Source organism: Dendropsophus ebraccatus, unplaced genomic scaffold (genome assembly GCF_027789765.1).
Source record: "Dendropsophus ebraccatus isolate aDenEbr1 unplaced genomic scaffold, aDenEbr1.pat pat_scaffold_462_ctg1, whole genome shotgun sequence".
NCBI lineage: Eukaryota > Metazoa > Chordata > Amphibia > Anura > Hylidae > Dendropsophus > Dendropsophus ebraccatus.
Window position 1 is genome coordinate 58,416 of NW_027210068.1, and position 12,647 is coordinate 71,062.

At 43.9% G+C, this 12,647-nt stretch overlaps 1 protein-coding gene across 6 annotated transcripts in view; it reads right to left on the reverse strand.

Annotated features, from left to right (window-relative positions):
* Window positions 1-2,483: 2,483 nt before the first annotated feature.
* The window catches only part of LOC138776683 (probable DNA-directed RNA polymerase subunit delta), a 51,155-nt gene continuing 40,991 nt past the window's right edge, over window positions 2,484-12,647 (reverse strand). For 2 of the 6 annotated variants that reach the window (XM_069956167.1, XM_069956168.1), the window contains 14 exons: window positions 11,634-11,684; window positions 11,418-11,465; window positions 11,100-11,138; window positions 10,438-10,479; window positions 9,850-9,885; window positions 6,499-6,537; window positions 4,930-4,980; window positions 4,317-4,364; window positions 4,081-4,128; window positions 3,865-3,912; window positions 3,447-3,497; window positions 3,159-3,191; window positions 2,832-2,879; window positions 2,484-2,712 (listed from right to left, as the gene is read on the reverse strand). In XM_069956167.1, the coding sequence (XP_069812268.1) occupies window positions 2,834-2,879; window positions 3,159-3,191; window positions 3,447-3,497; window positions 3,865-3,912; window positions 4,081-4,128; window positions 4,317-4,364; window positions 4,930-4,980; window positions 6,499-6,537; window positions 9,850-9,885; window positions 10,438-10,479; window positions 11,100-11,138; window positions 11,418-11,465; window positions 11,634-11,684 (580 nt within the window). In that variant the 3' untranslated portion in view covers window positions 2,484-2,712; window positions 2,832-2,833. The remainder of the gene's footprint in view (window positions 2,713-2,831; window positions 2,880-3,158; window positions 3,192-3,446; window positions 3,498-3,864; window positions 3,913-4,080; window positions 4,129-4,316; window positions 4,365-4,929; window positions 4,981-6,498; window positions 6,538-9,849; window positions 9,886-10,437; window positions 10,480-11,099; window positions 11,139-11,417; window positions 11,466-11,633; window positions 11,685-12,647) is intronic. The other 4 variants (XM_069956173.1, XM_069956169.1, XM_069956172.1 and 1 more) reach the window with 4 other exon arrangements.

The window sequence follows — 12,647 nt, forward strand, 5'->3', positions numbered from 1 at the left end:
TTCTGATGTTATAGGGGGCCTCCTCCTTTTCCCCATTTGAGGCAAATGAACCCCAATGATGTTAATGGCGCCTCATTTGCCTCTAGGTGTTACAGTGGTTATCTGGGGAGCTGAACAGGCATTTCCTTTCCTCTCTCACCGGCATCTCACTTCCAGTTTGGTGACATCTCATCCCGACAACTTCTGACCTGGTATAGGTGGCGGCTGAGGTGGGAGATCAGGTACTATGGTGTGATAACCACATGTGGGTGAATCCAGTCCCACCGGTAGTGGCCAATATATGCATAATGATGGAATATCATGTGTACATTGGCTACCACTGGTTTCACCCACATGTGACAATCGCAGCCCAGTACCTGCCCCACTATCTCAGCCCGCCGCCTTTATGCCAAGTCAGATAGTGTAGAGTGAGAAGACACCAAACCAGAGGAGAGACAAAAGGAAAGATAATGCCTTCTAGCTCCCTAGCTAACTTATCTAAGGGCGCCTCCTCCAGACCCCTCTAGGTGTTCTTAGAGTCTAGTCCTCCTATTTTTGATGGTAAAGGGGGCTCCTCCTTCCCCCATGTGAGGCAAATAAACCCACCTGATGTTACGGGCCCCTAATTTGCCTCTAGATTTTAAAAGGGGTTATCTGGGGAGCTGAAAAGATATTTCCACCATTACCAGCATCTCACTTCCAGTTCGGACTCATCTCATTCCAACATCTTCTGACCTGGCAAAGGTCTGAGACAGTAGATCAGGTACTATGGTGTGATCGCCAAATGTGGGTGAAACTCACCTCCAGCAGTGGTCAATGTACGCGCAATGTTGTGATGACATCGGCAACATTGTTTGTACATTGTCCGCCACTGGTTTCACCCACATGCAACAATCGCAACAAAGTACCTGCCCCACTGTCTCAGGCCGCCTCCGTTTTGCTAGGTAAGAAGATGATGGTGTGAGAGGAGACCAAACCAGAAGTGAGACGCCGGCGAGGAAGGAAATGCCTTTTTAGTTACTTAGATAACCCCTTTAAGGGCACCTCCTCCAGACCCCTCTAGGTGTTGTGAGTGTCTACTCCTCCTATCTCTGATGGTAAAAGGGGGCTCCTCCTCCCCCATGTGTGGTAAATATATCCTCCGGATGTTATGGGCGCCCCATTTACCACTTGATGTTAAAAGGGGTTATCTGGGGAGCTGAAAAGATATTTCCTTTCCACCATTACCAGCATCTCACTTCCAGTTGGGACTCATCTCATCCCAACATCTTCTGACCTGGCAAAGGTCTGAGACAGTAGATCAGGTACTATGGTGTGATCACCACATGTGGGTGAAACTCACCACCAGCAGTGGTCAATGTACGCGCAATGTTGTGATGACATCGGCAACATTGTTTGTACATTGGCCGCCACTGGTTTCACCTGCATGCACCAATCACAACAAAGTACCTGCCCCACTGTCTCAGGCCGCCTCCGTTTTGCCAGATAAGAAGATGATGGTGCGAGAGTAGACCAAACCAGAAGTGAGACGCCGGCGAGGAAGGAAATGCCTTTTTAGTTGCCTTGATAACCCCTGTAAGGGCGCCTCCTCCAGACCCTCTAGGTGTTCTTAGAGTCTAGTCCTCCTATTTTTGGTGGTAAAAGGGGGCTCCTCCTTCCCCCTTGTGAGGCAAATAAATCCTCCGGATGTTACGGGCCCCTAATTTGCCTCTAGATGTTAAAAGGGGTTATCTGGGGAGCTGAAAAGATATTTCCACCATTACCAGCATCTCACTTCCAGGTCGGACTCATCTCATTCCAACATCTTCTGACCTGGCAAAGGTCTGAGACAGTAGATCAGGTACTATGGTGTGATCACCACATGTGGGTGAAACTCGCCGCCACTGGTTTCACCCGCATGCGACAATCACAACAAAGTACCTGCCCCACTGTCTCAGGCCGCCTCCGTTTTGCCAGGTGAGAAGATGATGGTGTGAGAGGAGACCAAACCAGAAATGAGACACCGGCGAGGAAGGAAATGCCTTTTTAGTTACCTAGATAACCCCTTTAAGGGCACCTCCTCCAGACCCTCTAGCTGTTCTTAGAGTCTAGTCCTCCTATTTTTGGTGGTAAAAGGGGGCTCCTCCTTCCCCCTTGTAAGGCAAATAAATCCTCCGGATGTTACGGGCCCCTAATTTGCCTCTAGGTGTTAAAAGGGGTTATCTGGGGAGCTGAAAAGATATTTCCACCATTACCAGCATCTCACTTCCAGGTCGGACTCATCTCATTCCAACATCTTCTGACCTGGCAAAGGTCTGAGACAGTAGATCAGGTACTATGGTGTGATCACCACATGTGGGTGAAACTCGCCGCCACTGGTTTCACCCGCATGCGACAATCACAACAAAGTACCTGCCCCACTGTCTCAGGCCGCCTCCGTTTTGCCAGGTGAGAAGATGATGGTGTGAGAGGAGAAGAAACCAGAAATGAGACACCGGCGAGGAAGGAAATGCCTTTTTAGTTACCTAGATAACCCCTTTAAGGGCACCTCCTCCAGACCCCTCTAGGTGTTGTGAGTGTCTACTCCTCCTATCTCTGATGGTAAAAGGGGGCTCCTCCTCCCCCATGTGTGGTAAATGTATCCTCCGGATGTTATGGGCGTCCCATTTACCACTTGATGTTCCGGACGCCTCCTCCTCCAGACAGCTCCAGATGGTCGGGTGTCTTCTCCTCACTCTGGCGGCGCTGTGTTACCTAGATAGGATATATAACAAGCAATGTGTTAATAATGACAGGTTACATATATAGGCTCCATATGAATATACAGTCAGAATAAAAGTGATCTGAGGTGTGAGGGGATTTTGGGTACTCACCTTTACTCCTCCTTGGTGGCGCAGCAGCAGCAGAACAGCGCCCGCAGTCTATAAGGGAAGGAGAAAAACCAGCATGACTTTCCTGAGATCAGACCCGTCAGCAGTGATGGGGAATAGACATTACACTGGAGAGAGAGGGACTCAGTGCTATCCTAGTGGGTGAGATACAGGCGGCACCATGTCACTTGTATGTCTGTATTATGTACATGAGGCCTTTCGTGGTTATTATATGTGACTGGATAATATAATATATAGTGATGACATGAGGATATACAGTGCAGCAATAGAGGTGTGTTATCATGTAAATGTATCATCCCATATATTTACCTGGATAAGATGGATCTCCTCCTGCTGCTGCTTCTGCCGAGGAGAAACGACCAAGAAATGGAGGGAAATCAATGGTTAGTGTAAGGAAACCAGAATTTCTGAGCAGATTATATAGAAACAATGCTCTTTTACCAGCTCTATTCACACCTGCAGTAATATACTATTCACCATTACCCACAATAGAAATTAGATCCCACCTCCAAATAGAGCGCCCCCGTCCTCTCTCTATATACAGCATGATAAATAACAATTCCTTGCTTCACAATGTTATAGGTTTTGATTCATTACCTAGGGATCTCCATGGCCGTCCCTTCGTCCTCCTCGTCCTCCTCTTCTTCTCTGTGTATAGAACGTAAACCATCTCATATATAAATATATTGTTATATTACACATTAAATATTTTATTGTAAAGAAGGTGATTGCAATAGTAATGTAGTGAGCTGTACACTGCTCTATACAATGACCATATAGTACTGTATATTGCAGGTACAGCCAGCTAAAGTATAAAGTGTATGGGGACCTTAACAACTAAGTCCCAGTGTCAGCAGTTTGTAATGTGAATAAATGCTGTTAAAATAAATAGAAAAATATGATTCTATGTCTAACTAGAGCGCCCCCTATCCTGCCCTCCCACTGCTCTTCTCTCTATACAGGATGGGAAAAAAATAAACGTGTATTCACAATACTATAAGCTTTGAGCCCTCACCTGGGGATGTCGTCAGCCACGTCCTCTTCCTCGTCGACGTCGATTTCACTGTGTAGAGAACATACACCAGCTTGCATATATATATATATATATATATATATATATATATATATATACACACACACATTCTATCTTCCTGTCGCTCCTCTCTCTATACAATATAGTAAAAAAAAAAAAAAACTTGTATTCACAATACTATAAGCTTTGAGCCCTCACCTGGGGATGTCCGCAGCCGCGCCATCTTCCTCGTCGTCGTCGATTTCACTGTGAACATACACCAGCTTGTATATATATATATATATATATATATATATATATATATATATATACACACACACACACACACACACACACACATATACACATCATGTCTTCCTGACGCTCCTCTCTCTATACAGGATGGTAAAATAAATAAACATGTATTCACAATGCAATAAGCTTTGAGCCCTCACCTGGAAAAGTCTGCAGCCTCGTCCGCCTCCTCCTCTTCGTCAGTCTCACTGTATATAGAACATAAACCAGCTTGTGTGTATAAATATATATAGACATTTATTAAGACCAGAGTAAATCCAGCAGGACCTGTACCTACCACAAGGCAGCTGCAGAGATCTACAAGTGATCCGCAGCAGGTATAGAAATCTACAAGTGCTCCGCAGCAGGTATAGAAATCTACAAGTGCTCCGCAGCAGGTGCAGAAATCTACAAGTGCTCCGCAGCAGGTATAGAAATCTACAAGTGCTCCGCAGCAGGTGCAGAAATCTACAAGTGCTCCGCAGCAGGTGCAGAAATCTACAAGTGCTCCGCAGCAGGTGTAGGTTTCTGCCCTGATTTTTCCCTGTTTTTCGGCATAAACCAGGATAAATTAGTAGCAGATGGAGGCCACAGCTTTTTGTGCCCCTTTCTCAATGTGCTCAGGGCTGCACATATATAAATCTGCCCCATAGTGTTTGGGGATATGTGAATATACATATGTGAGTATTTGGTGGGGAACACAGATATAAATGGACTCATATTGTCATATCATGTAGATGGATGATTATATCTCTGCTGCTTCTTCATACTTACACGATGGTCTCCAGGCTTGGGATCCAACCGTGAAGCGGGTACTTGTCGTCTCTGTAACAGAGAACATAGGGTTGGTTAGGAGGATTGGTACTTGGTCCCATTTGAAACTTTCAGAAAATGTTATTTATTGTGATATCTCAATAAGAACATGAAATCCATCAGGATATTTATTAACCCCTTGTCATCACTGCCAGTTTTCCCCTTAAAGTGACACTGTCACCCCCTTTGTGCATTCTGACATCTCTACACAGGTGTAAAGGGTAAATTTAGCGGTTTTCATACCTTATTTTATATCATACGTCATGAAGCTTGTTTAAGTAAAAAGTGTCCTTTTATCAACTGCAGATTGTGTTAAGAGGGCGTGGCCTTGTGGCATAAGCGCCACTTAGTCCCGCCCATAATGCCACAGTTGGCCCCGCCCCCTCGTTGGCTATTGGAACAGGCTGGCCGAAAGGTCTAGACCCCACCCCCTTTACGTACGTCGGCCAACCAATAGGCGTCAAGGAGGTGGGGCCAACAGTGTTGTTGTGGGCGGGGCTAAGTGGCGCTAATGCTGCAAGGCCACGCCCACTTAATACTATCTGCAGTTGATAAAAGGACACTTTTTACTTGAACAAGCACCATGACGTATGATATGAAATAAGGTATGAAAAACGCTAAATTTACCCTTTACACCTGTATAGAGATGTCAAAATGCACAAAGGGGGTGACAGTGTCACTTTAAGGGGATGTGCACATTGAGGAATAGGCGAGGAATTTAAAGCGGGATCCGCTCTTAGGGTGTGTTCACTCTTCAGAATCTGCACGGATAATCTCCAGTGGATTCCGCCGCTCGCCCCTGCTCGCACACGTTTGCCTCTCCACCTGTCCCATTCTATGGTCGGGCGGATTCCGACATCTGCCCAAAGAATTGACATGCCAATACTTTGGGCGGATGGCGGAATCCCCCCGACCATAGAATGGAGTCAATGGAACAGGAGGAGATGCGGGCAATGGAATCCATGGCAGGTTATCCGTGCGGATTCCATAATGTGAGCACACCCTAAATTTCCGCTTGAAATTCTTCCCATAAAATTTGAATAGAGCAATTCCATTGTGTTCAATGGTATTTCTGCTCTGTTGTTCACACAGCAGAATTTTCTGCCGCGGATCCGCCTTCCGACAAAGAATTGACTTGTCAATTTCTTGGGCCGATTCCAGCAGGAGAATCCTATAGAAGTCAATGGGGTTTGAATTCCGCTTGAATTCTGCTCCTATTCTGCCAGAGCTGAATAGATGAATTTCAAGCAGAAAACTTTCCTCTTCAATTCCTCACTGGTCACCCGTCTCGGATTAGGCCACTCGCGCTGGAACACATCTCCACCCATGCCATAGACTCTGTTCTATGGTCGGTCAGATTCCGCCATCCACCCGAAGAATTGACAAGTCAATTCTTTGGGTGGACGGCGGAATCCGTCCGACCATAAAATGGAGTCTATGGCAAGGGCAGAAATGTGTGCGAGCGGGGGCGAAAACTATTGTAAAAATAATTTATTAGATTTTTTTGCTGTTTTCGTGTAGTGTAATTACCTGAATATCCATGGGGCGTCCATCACGGCCATCTTCCACCTATTACATAATAATAAAAATAATAATTGCATATTATAAAGGGGATATTAGTCTGTCCTCCAAGTGCTGCATGTTGGGGGAAGTTTTATAGAAACATGTACATTGGAAATCCACTGGCCCAGATTTATTAGACCAGATGATCTGACTATAAATGCGCTGTTAGCACTGGGGATTTGGGTTGGAATATTTTTGTGACAATTTTGCACAAAATCTATGCAAAAAAACTCTGTATAAAGTACAGTATGTGAGTTCATCTTAAAAAAAGTCTTCTTACTTTTTTATATTAAATCAAAGGACATTTTTTAAAATACCCAAGGGGATGTTGCTAGGCATCAGATCCCTCCTGTGTACCTGTAGGTGTCTTAAAGGTGTGGCTTAACCTGTAAGGTGCCACTGCTTTCCTAGCTCCAATCAGCATTTAGACGGTACAATATATCGTACGAAAATTCGTTTTGTGATCGTTTTAAGATCGCTTTAGCCGGCCAAAGGCCCGCCTGCAGCCCTCCCGTCTGCAGCCCGGCCCGCCCACAGCCCGGCCCGCCCACAGCCCGGCCTCTGCCCGCAGCCCGGCCCCTGCTCCTCCGCAGCCTGAAATTCCCGGCTCCCCTCTTTAGCCAATCAATGCACTGAAGAGGGGAGGCAGGAATTTTGAACACCCGCTACGCCGAGCAGGTAAGGTATGCTCGTGGCGGGGGTGGCGATCGAGCCGGCGCAGGGGGCTGTAGGATGCGTGGCCGGGCTGAATTTGACTGTTATCGCGCAAATTCGCGCGATAATCGTTACGTGTAAACGCAGCATAATAGTGCATTTACACAGACAAATTTATCTGACAGATCTTTGAAGCCAAAACCAGGAACAGACTATAAACAGGGATCAGGTCATAAAGGAAAGACTGGGATCTATCCCCTTTTCAAATCCATTCCTGGCCTTGGCTTCCAAAATCTGTCAGATAAATCTTTCTATGTAAACGCACCCTTAGTTCAGACAAATCGCCATGTTACACGGCCTGATTGACAATGTAAATGAGCACCAATCTGCTAGATCGACGCTCATTTACTGAGCCTATTACACAGCTCAATAATCGTGCAGCATGGACTGTATATATATATTTGTTGTTAGCGATGTCCGTGTAGCCCTTGCCTTTAGTGTAAAATAATAAAGTATATACATACCTGCCACGTTCCCCAATGCTTCTAACCAGTCCCAGTATCTTCCTGGCTGCTGCTGCCGGGATGATACCGAGGAGCAGGCAGAAGCACCGGAGAGTGTGGCAGGTATGTATATACTTTATTATTTTCTTTACACAGTCATCAGCCATCAGCCGCACATCACTATTACATGTAGAGATATGCAGATATGGAGACAGGAGTTCTGGGGAAGAAAGCTTGGAGTAATTTGGTAATGGTAAAGGCCTTAGGGCCCTATTCCACCGGACGATTATCGTTTAGATTATCTTTAAATCGTTCGAATCTAAACAATAATCGTTTGGTTGAAATGCAGTTAACGATTAACGACTGAACGAGAAATCGTTGATCGCTTTATAAGACCTGGACCTATTTTTATCATTGCTCGTTTGCAAAACGTTCGCAAATCGTTCGCATTGAATAAGACATAAGTAACGATTATCGTTCCATGGAAATGAGTGAACGTTTTCAGGTCTTTCGCAATAGCGGTCGTTTGAGATCGTTAATCGTTAACGATTATGCAAACGATAATCGGCCGGTGGAATAGGGCCCTTAGTTAGAACGTGGGAGTGGGTAAAAAAAATCTCTAAATAATCAGGGAGTAATGGAATTTGCCCCATTATGGTTAAATGATGAGTTAGGAGAAGTTAGGAAATTGGGAGTAGTACAAGTATTGGATGGGGTGGGGGTGAGAACAGAGATATAATGGACGGAAACATCATAAAGAGTTGGGACAGTCTAAAAGCAGAATACAAGATAGAGGAAAGACACTGGTTCTCTTATGTTAGATGCAGAAAAGCGTTAGTTGCAAGTCAGAATAATAGTAAGTTGCAAGGATGTAGCCCCAGCCCATTAGTTACAAAATTAAGGAGTGGATCAATTAAAAAGAAAGAGATCACAACAATATACTCGCACCTTATAATGGAACAACATATAGGGACTAAAAGTAAGGATAAATGGGAGGGAGTAATCGGGAGGATAGATGAAGATAGGTGGGAGAAAGTGTTGAGAAGTATTAAGGAAGTGTCAAGAGTGGGTAACTATAGAATAATTCAATTCAACTGTCTCTGCTTTATATTTATTGGAATTCTTATCAAAAACCTCCCTTTCCTTATTAGCAGAAAAATGCTGGAGCCGGATGAGATGTGAAAGTCACCGCCATCAATGCTTTTGTCTACTTGGTGTTTTCCGTCACTTTGGGACCTTGGTGTGTGCTCTAGGTATGGCGTCTTTTCTTTACATATGTGTTGTGTGTTTTGTTACGTTTCTTGTTTTTTACTTTACAGTTCATGTGATTGAGGTTGGTTTCACACAAGACAGTTTTTTTGGAAATCTGCCGCTGTAATTATTGAGCCAAAGCCAGGAGTGGATCCGGCAGGTAGGAGACATATAAGCGCTTCCTTTATTGTACCCATTACTTTGAATCCACTTCTGGTTTTGGCTCAAAAACTGCAATGGCAGCTTTACAAAGAACTGGCATGTGTAAATGCAGCCTCAAAGGGAAACCAATGAATCACATGCTCTGCTATGGGGAAAACACCACAAAAATCAGACACAAGAAAAACACTTTATTTAAACAAAATGCTGCAAGGTTTGCTAGAAAACAATACAAGTAATGTAACATGAAAAAAAGAGAAAAAAATTCAAATCAACTGGTGACTGAAAATGCCAGAGGTTTGTAATCTATGAAAAAATCTCAACTCTGCCATTACTTATCAGCTGCTGTATGTCCTGCATGATGTGGTGTTTGCTTACTAGTCTGGAGAGCAGGAGAGGTTTTCTATGGGGATTTGCTGCTGCTCTAGACAGTTCATGACATGGACAGAGGTGGCAGCAGAGGGCACTGTGTCAGACTGGAAAGAATACACCACTTCCTGCAGGACATACAGCAGCTGATAAGTACCGGAAGAGTTGAGATTTTTAAGTAAATTACAAATCTCTGGCACTCTGTAGCACCTGTTGATTTGAAAGATTCCTTTTTTTTTTTTTTTTGCTGAATCGCCCCTTTTAAAAAAGAAAGCTCCAAATGCTGTTTTCATAGGTTTGTTTTTTAATACCAGATCCCCCTGCAAACTTGTCTGTGTGACTGATTATATTACTATACTATATGTTACTGTGAGATACTTACTCCAAATGCTCCAGACGTTCATCGATGTCGTCGCTGCTGTTGGTGATAGAATAGGGAAGATAGTGAGAACCAAACACACATTAGAGACATCAGTTTTCTGGCCAATAAGAAAAGGATAGTTCTGCAAACATTTTTTTTTTCTTTCAAATCAGCTGGTGCCAGAAAAGTGCCAGAGATTTGTAATTTACTTCCATTAAAAAAATCCCAAGTCCTCCATTACTTCTCAGCTGCTGCATGTCCTGCAGGAAGTGGTATTCTTTCCAGTCTGAACAGCAGGAAAGGTTTTCTAAGGAGATTTGCTACTGCTCTGGGCAGTTCCTGTCCCAGACAGAGGTGGGAGCAGGGAGCAACTGTGTCAGACTGTAAAGAATACACCACTTCCGGCAGGACATACAGCAGCTGATAAGTATTGGAGATTTTTTTTTTAATAGAAGTAAATTACAAAGTAAATTACAAATCTCTGGCACTTTCTGGCAACAGTTGATTTGAAAGAATTTTTTGGCTGAATTACCCCTTTAAAAAATAAAAAATCTCCTGACACTAATTTTCATAGGCTTGTTTTTTAAGACGAGGCTATGAGATACTTACTCCCAATCGTCCGAATCCTCCGCGATGTCGCTGATGTCGCTCCTGTTAGTGATAGAATAGAGAAGATAGTGAAAACCTAACACACATTAGAGACATCAGTGATGATCGGGGTCTATAGGGGAGGAATTATAGGGTCACACAAGTTTTACATTTTTAGTTTTACATTTAACCAAATGCTACAAATTTTGCTAGAAAAAATACAACTAATGTAAAATTAAAGGGATAGTTCAGCAAAAAAGTTTTTCTTTCAAAACAGCTGGTGCCAGAAAGTGCCAGAGATTTGTAATTTACTTCCATTAAAGAATCTCAAGTCCCCATTACTTCTCAGCTGCTGTATGTCCTGCAGGAAGTGGTATTCTTTCTATTGTGGAAAGCAGGAGAGGTTTTCTATGGGGATTTGCTACTGCTCTGGGCAGTTCCTGTCCCAGACTTAGATGTCAGAGAGCAACAGACTGGAAAGAATACACCATTTCCTGCAGAACCTACAGCTGCTGAGAAGTACTGGAATTTTTTTTAATATATGTGAATTACAAATCTTTGGCACTTTCTGGCTACAGCTAATTTGAAATAATTTTTTTTGCTGAATTACCCCTTTAAAAAAAACTCCTAACACTGTAATTTCCATAGGCTTGTTGTTTAAGACGAGACTATGAGATACTTACTCCCAATCCTCTGTGTCCTCCTCGGTGTCGTCCTCGCTCCTGTAAGTGATAGAATAGAGAAGATAGTGAAAACCAGACACACATTAGAGACATCAGTTTTCTGGCAGAACGTCATTAATAAGAGACAATAATGATATTTAGAGACATCCTCAGGATGATCGGAGTCTATAGGGGAAGATGCAGTAAAAATAAATAGAAAATAGGATTCTATGTCTAACTAGAGCGCCCCCTATCCTGTCCTCCCCACGCTCCTCTCTCTATACAGGATGGTTAAAGAATAAGCATGTATTCCCAATACTATAAGGTTTGAGCCCTCACCAGGGGATGTCCGCAGCCTCGTCCTCTTCCTCCTCTTCGTCAGTCTCACTGTATATAGATCAGAAACCAGCTCGTGTGTTAAATCTGCCCCATAGTGTTTGGGGATATGTGAATATACATATGTGAGTGTTTGGTGGGGAACACAGATATAAATGGACTCATATTGTCATATCATGTAGATGGATGATTATATCTCCGCTGCTTCTTCATACTTACACGATGGTCTCCAGGCTCGGGATCCAACTGTAGAGCGGGTACTTGTCGTCTCTGTAACAGAGAACATAGGGTTGGTTAGGAGGATTGGTACTTGGTCCCATTTGAAACTTTCAGAAAATGTTATTTATTGTGACATCTCAATAAGAACATGAAATCCATCAGGATATTTACTAACCCCTTGTCATCACTGCCAGTTTTCCCCTTGAGGAATAGGCCAGGAATTTGAAGGAGGATCAGCTCTTAGGGTGTGTTCACACTTCAGAATCTGCACGGATAATCCCCAGTGTATTCCGCCGCTCGCCCCCGCTCGCACCCGTGTGCCTCTCCACCTGTCCCATAGACTCCATTCTATAATCGGGCGGATTCCGACATCTGCCCAAAGAATTGACATGTCAATTCTTTGTGCGGATGGCGGAATCCCCCGACCATAGAATGGAGTCAATGGAACAGGAGGAGATGCGAGCAGTGGAATCCATGGCAGGTTATCCGTGCAGATTCCATAATGTGAACACACCCTAAATTTCCGCGTGAAATTCTTCCCATAAATAATGAATAGAGCAATTTTCTATTGTGTTCAATGGGATTTCCGCTCTGTTATTCACACAGCAGAATTTTCCATCAGAATTTTCTGACACGGATCCGCCATCCGACAAAGAATTGACATGTAAATTTTTTGGGCTGATTCCTCCAGGGGAATCCTATAGAAGTCAATGGGGTTTGAATTCTGCTCCTATTCTGCCAGAGCTGAATAGAGGAATTTCAAGCAGAAAACTTTCCTCTTCAATTACTTACTAGTAACCCGCCTCGGATTAGGCCACACGCGCTGGACCACATCTCCACCCGTGCCATAGACTCCGTTCTAGTGACAAGTCAATTCTTTGGGTGGGTGGCGGAATCTGACCGGCCATAGAACGGAGTCTATGGAACGGGCAGAGATTTGTGCGAGCGGGAGCAAAAGCTATTGTAAAAATGATTTATTTGATTTTTTTCTGCTGTTTTAATGTAGTGTAATTA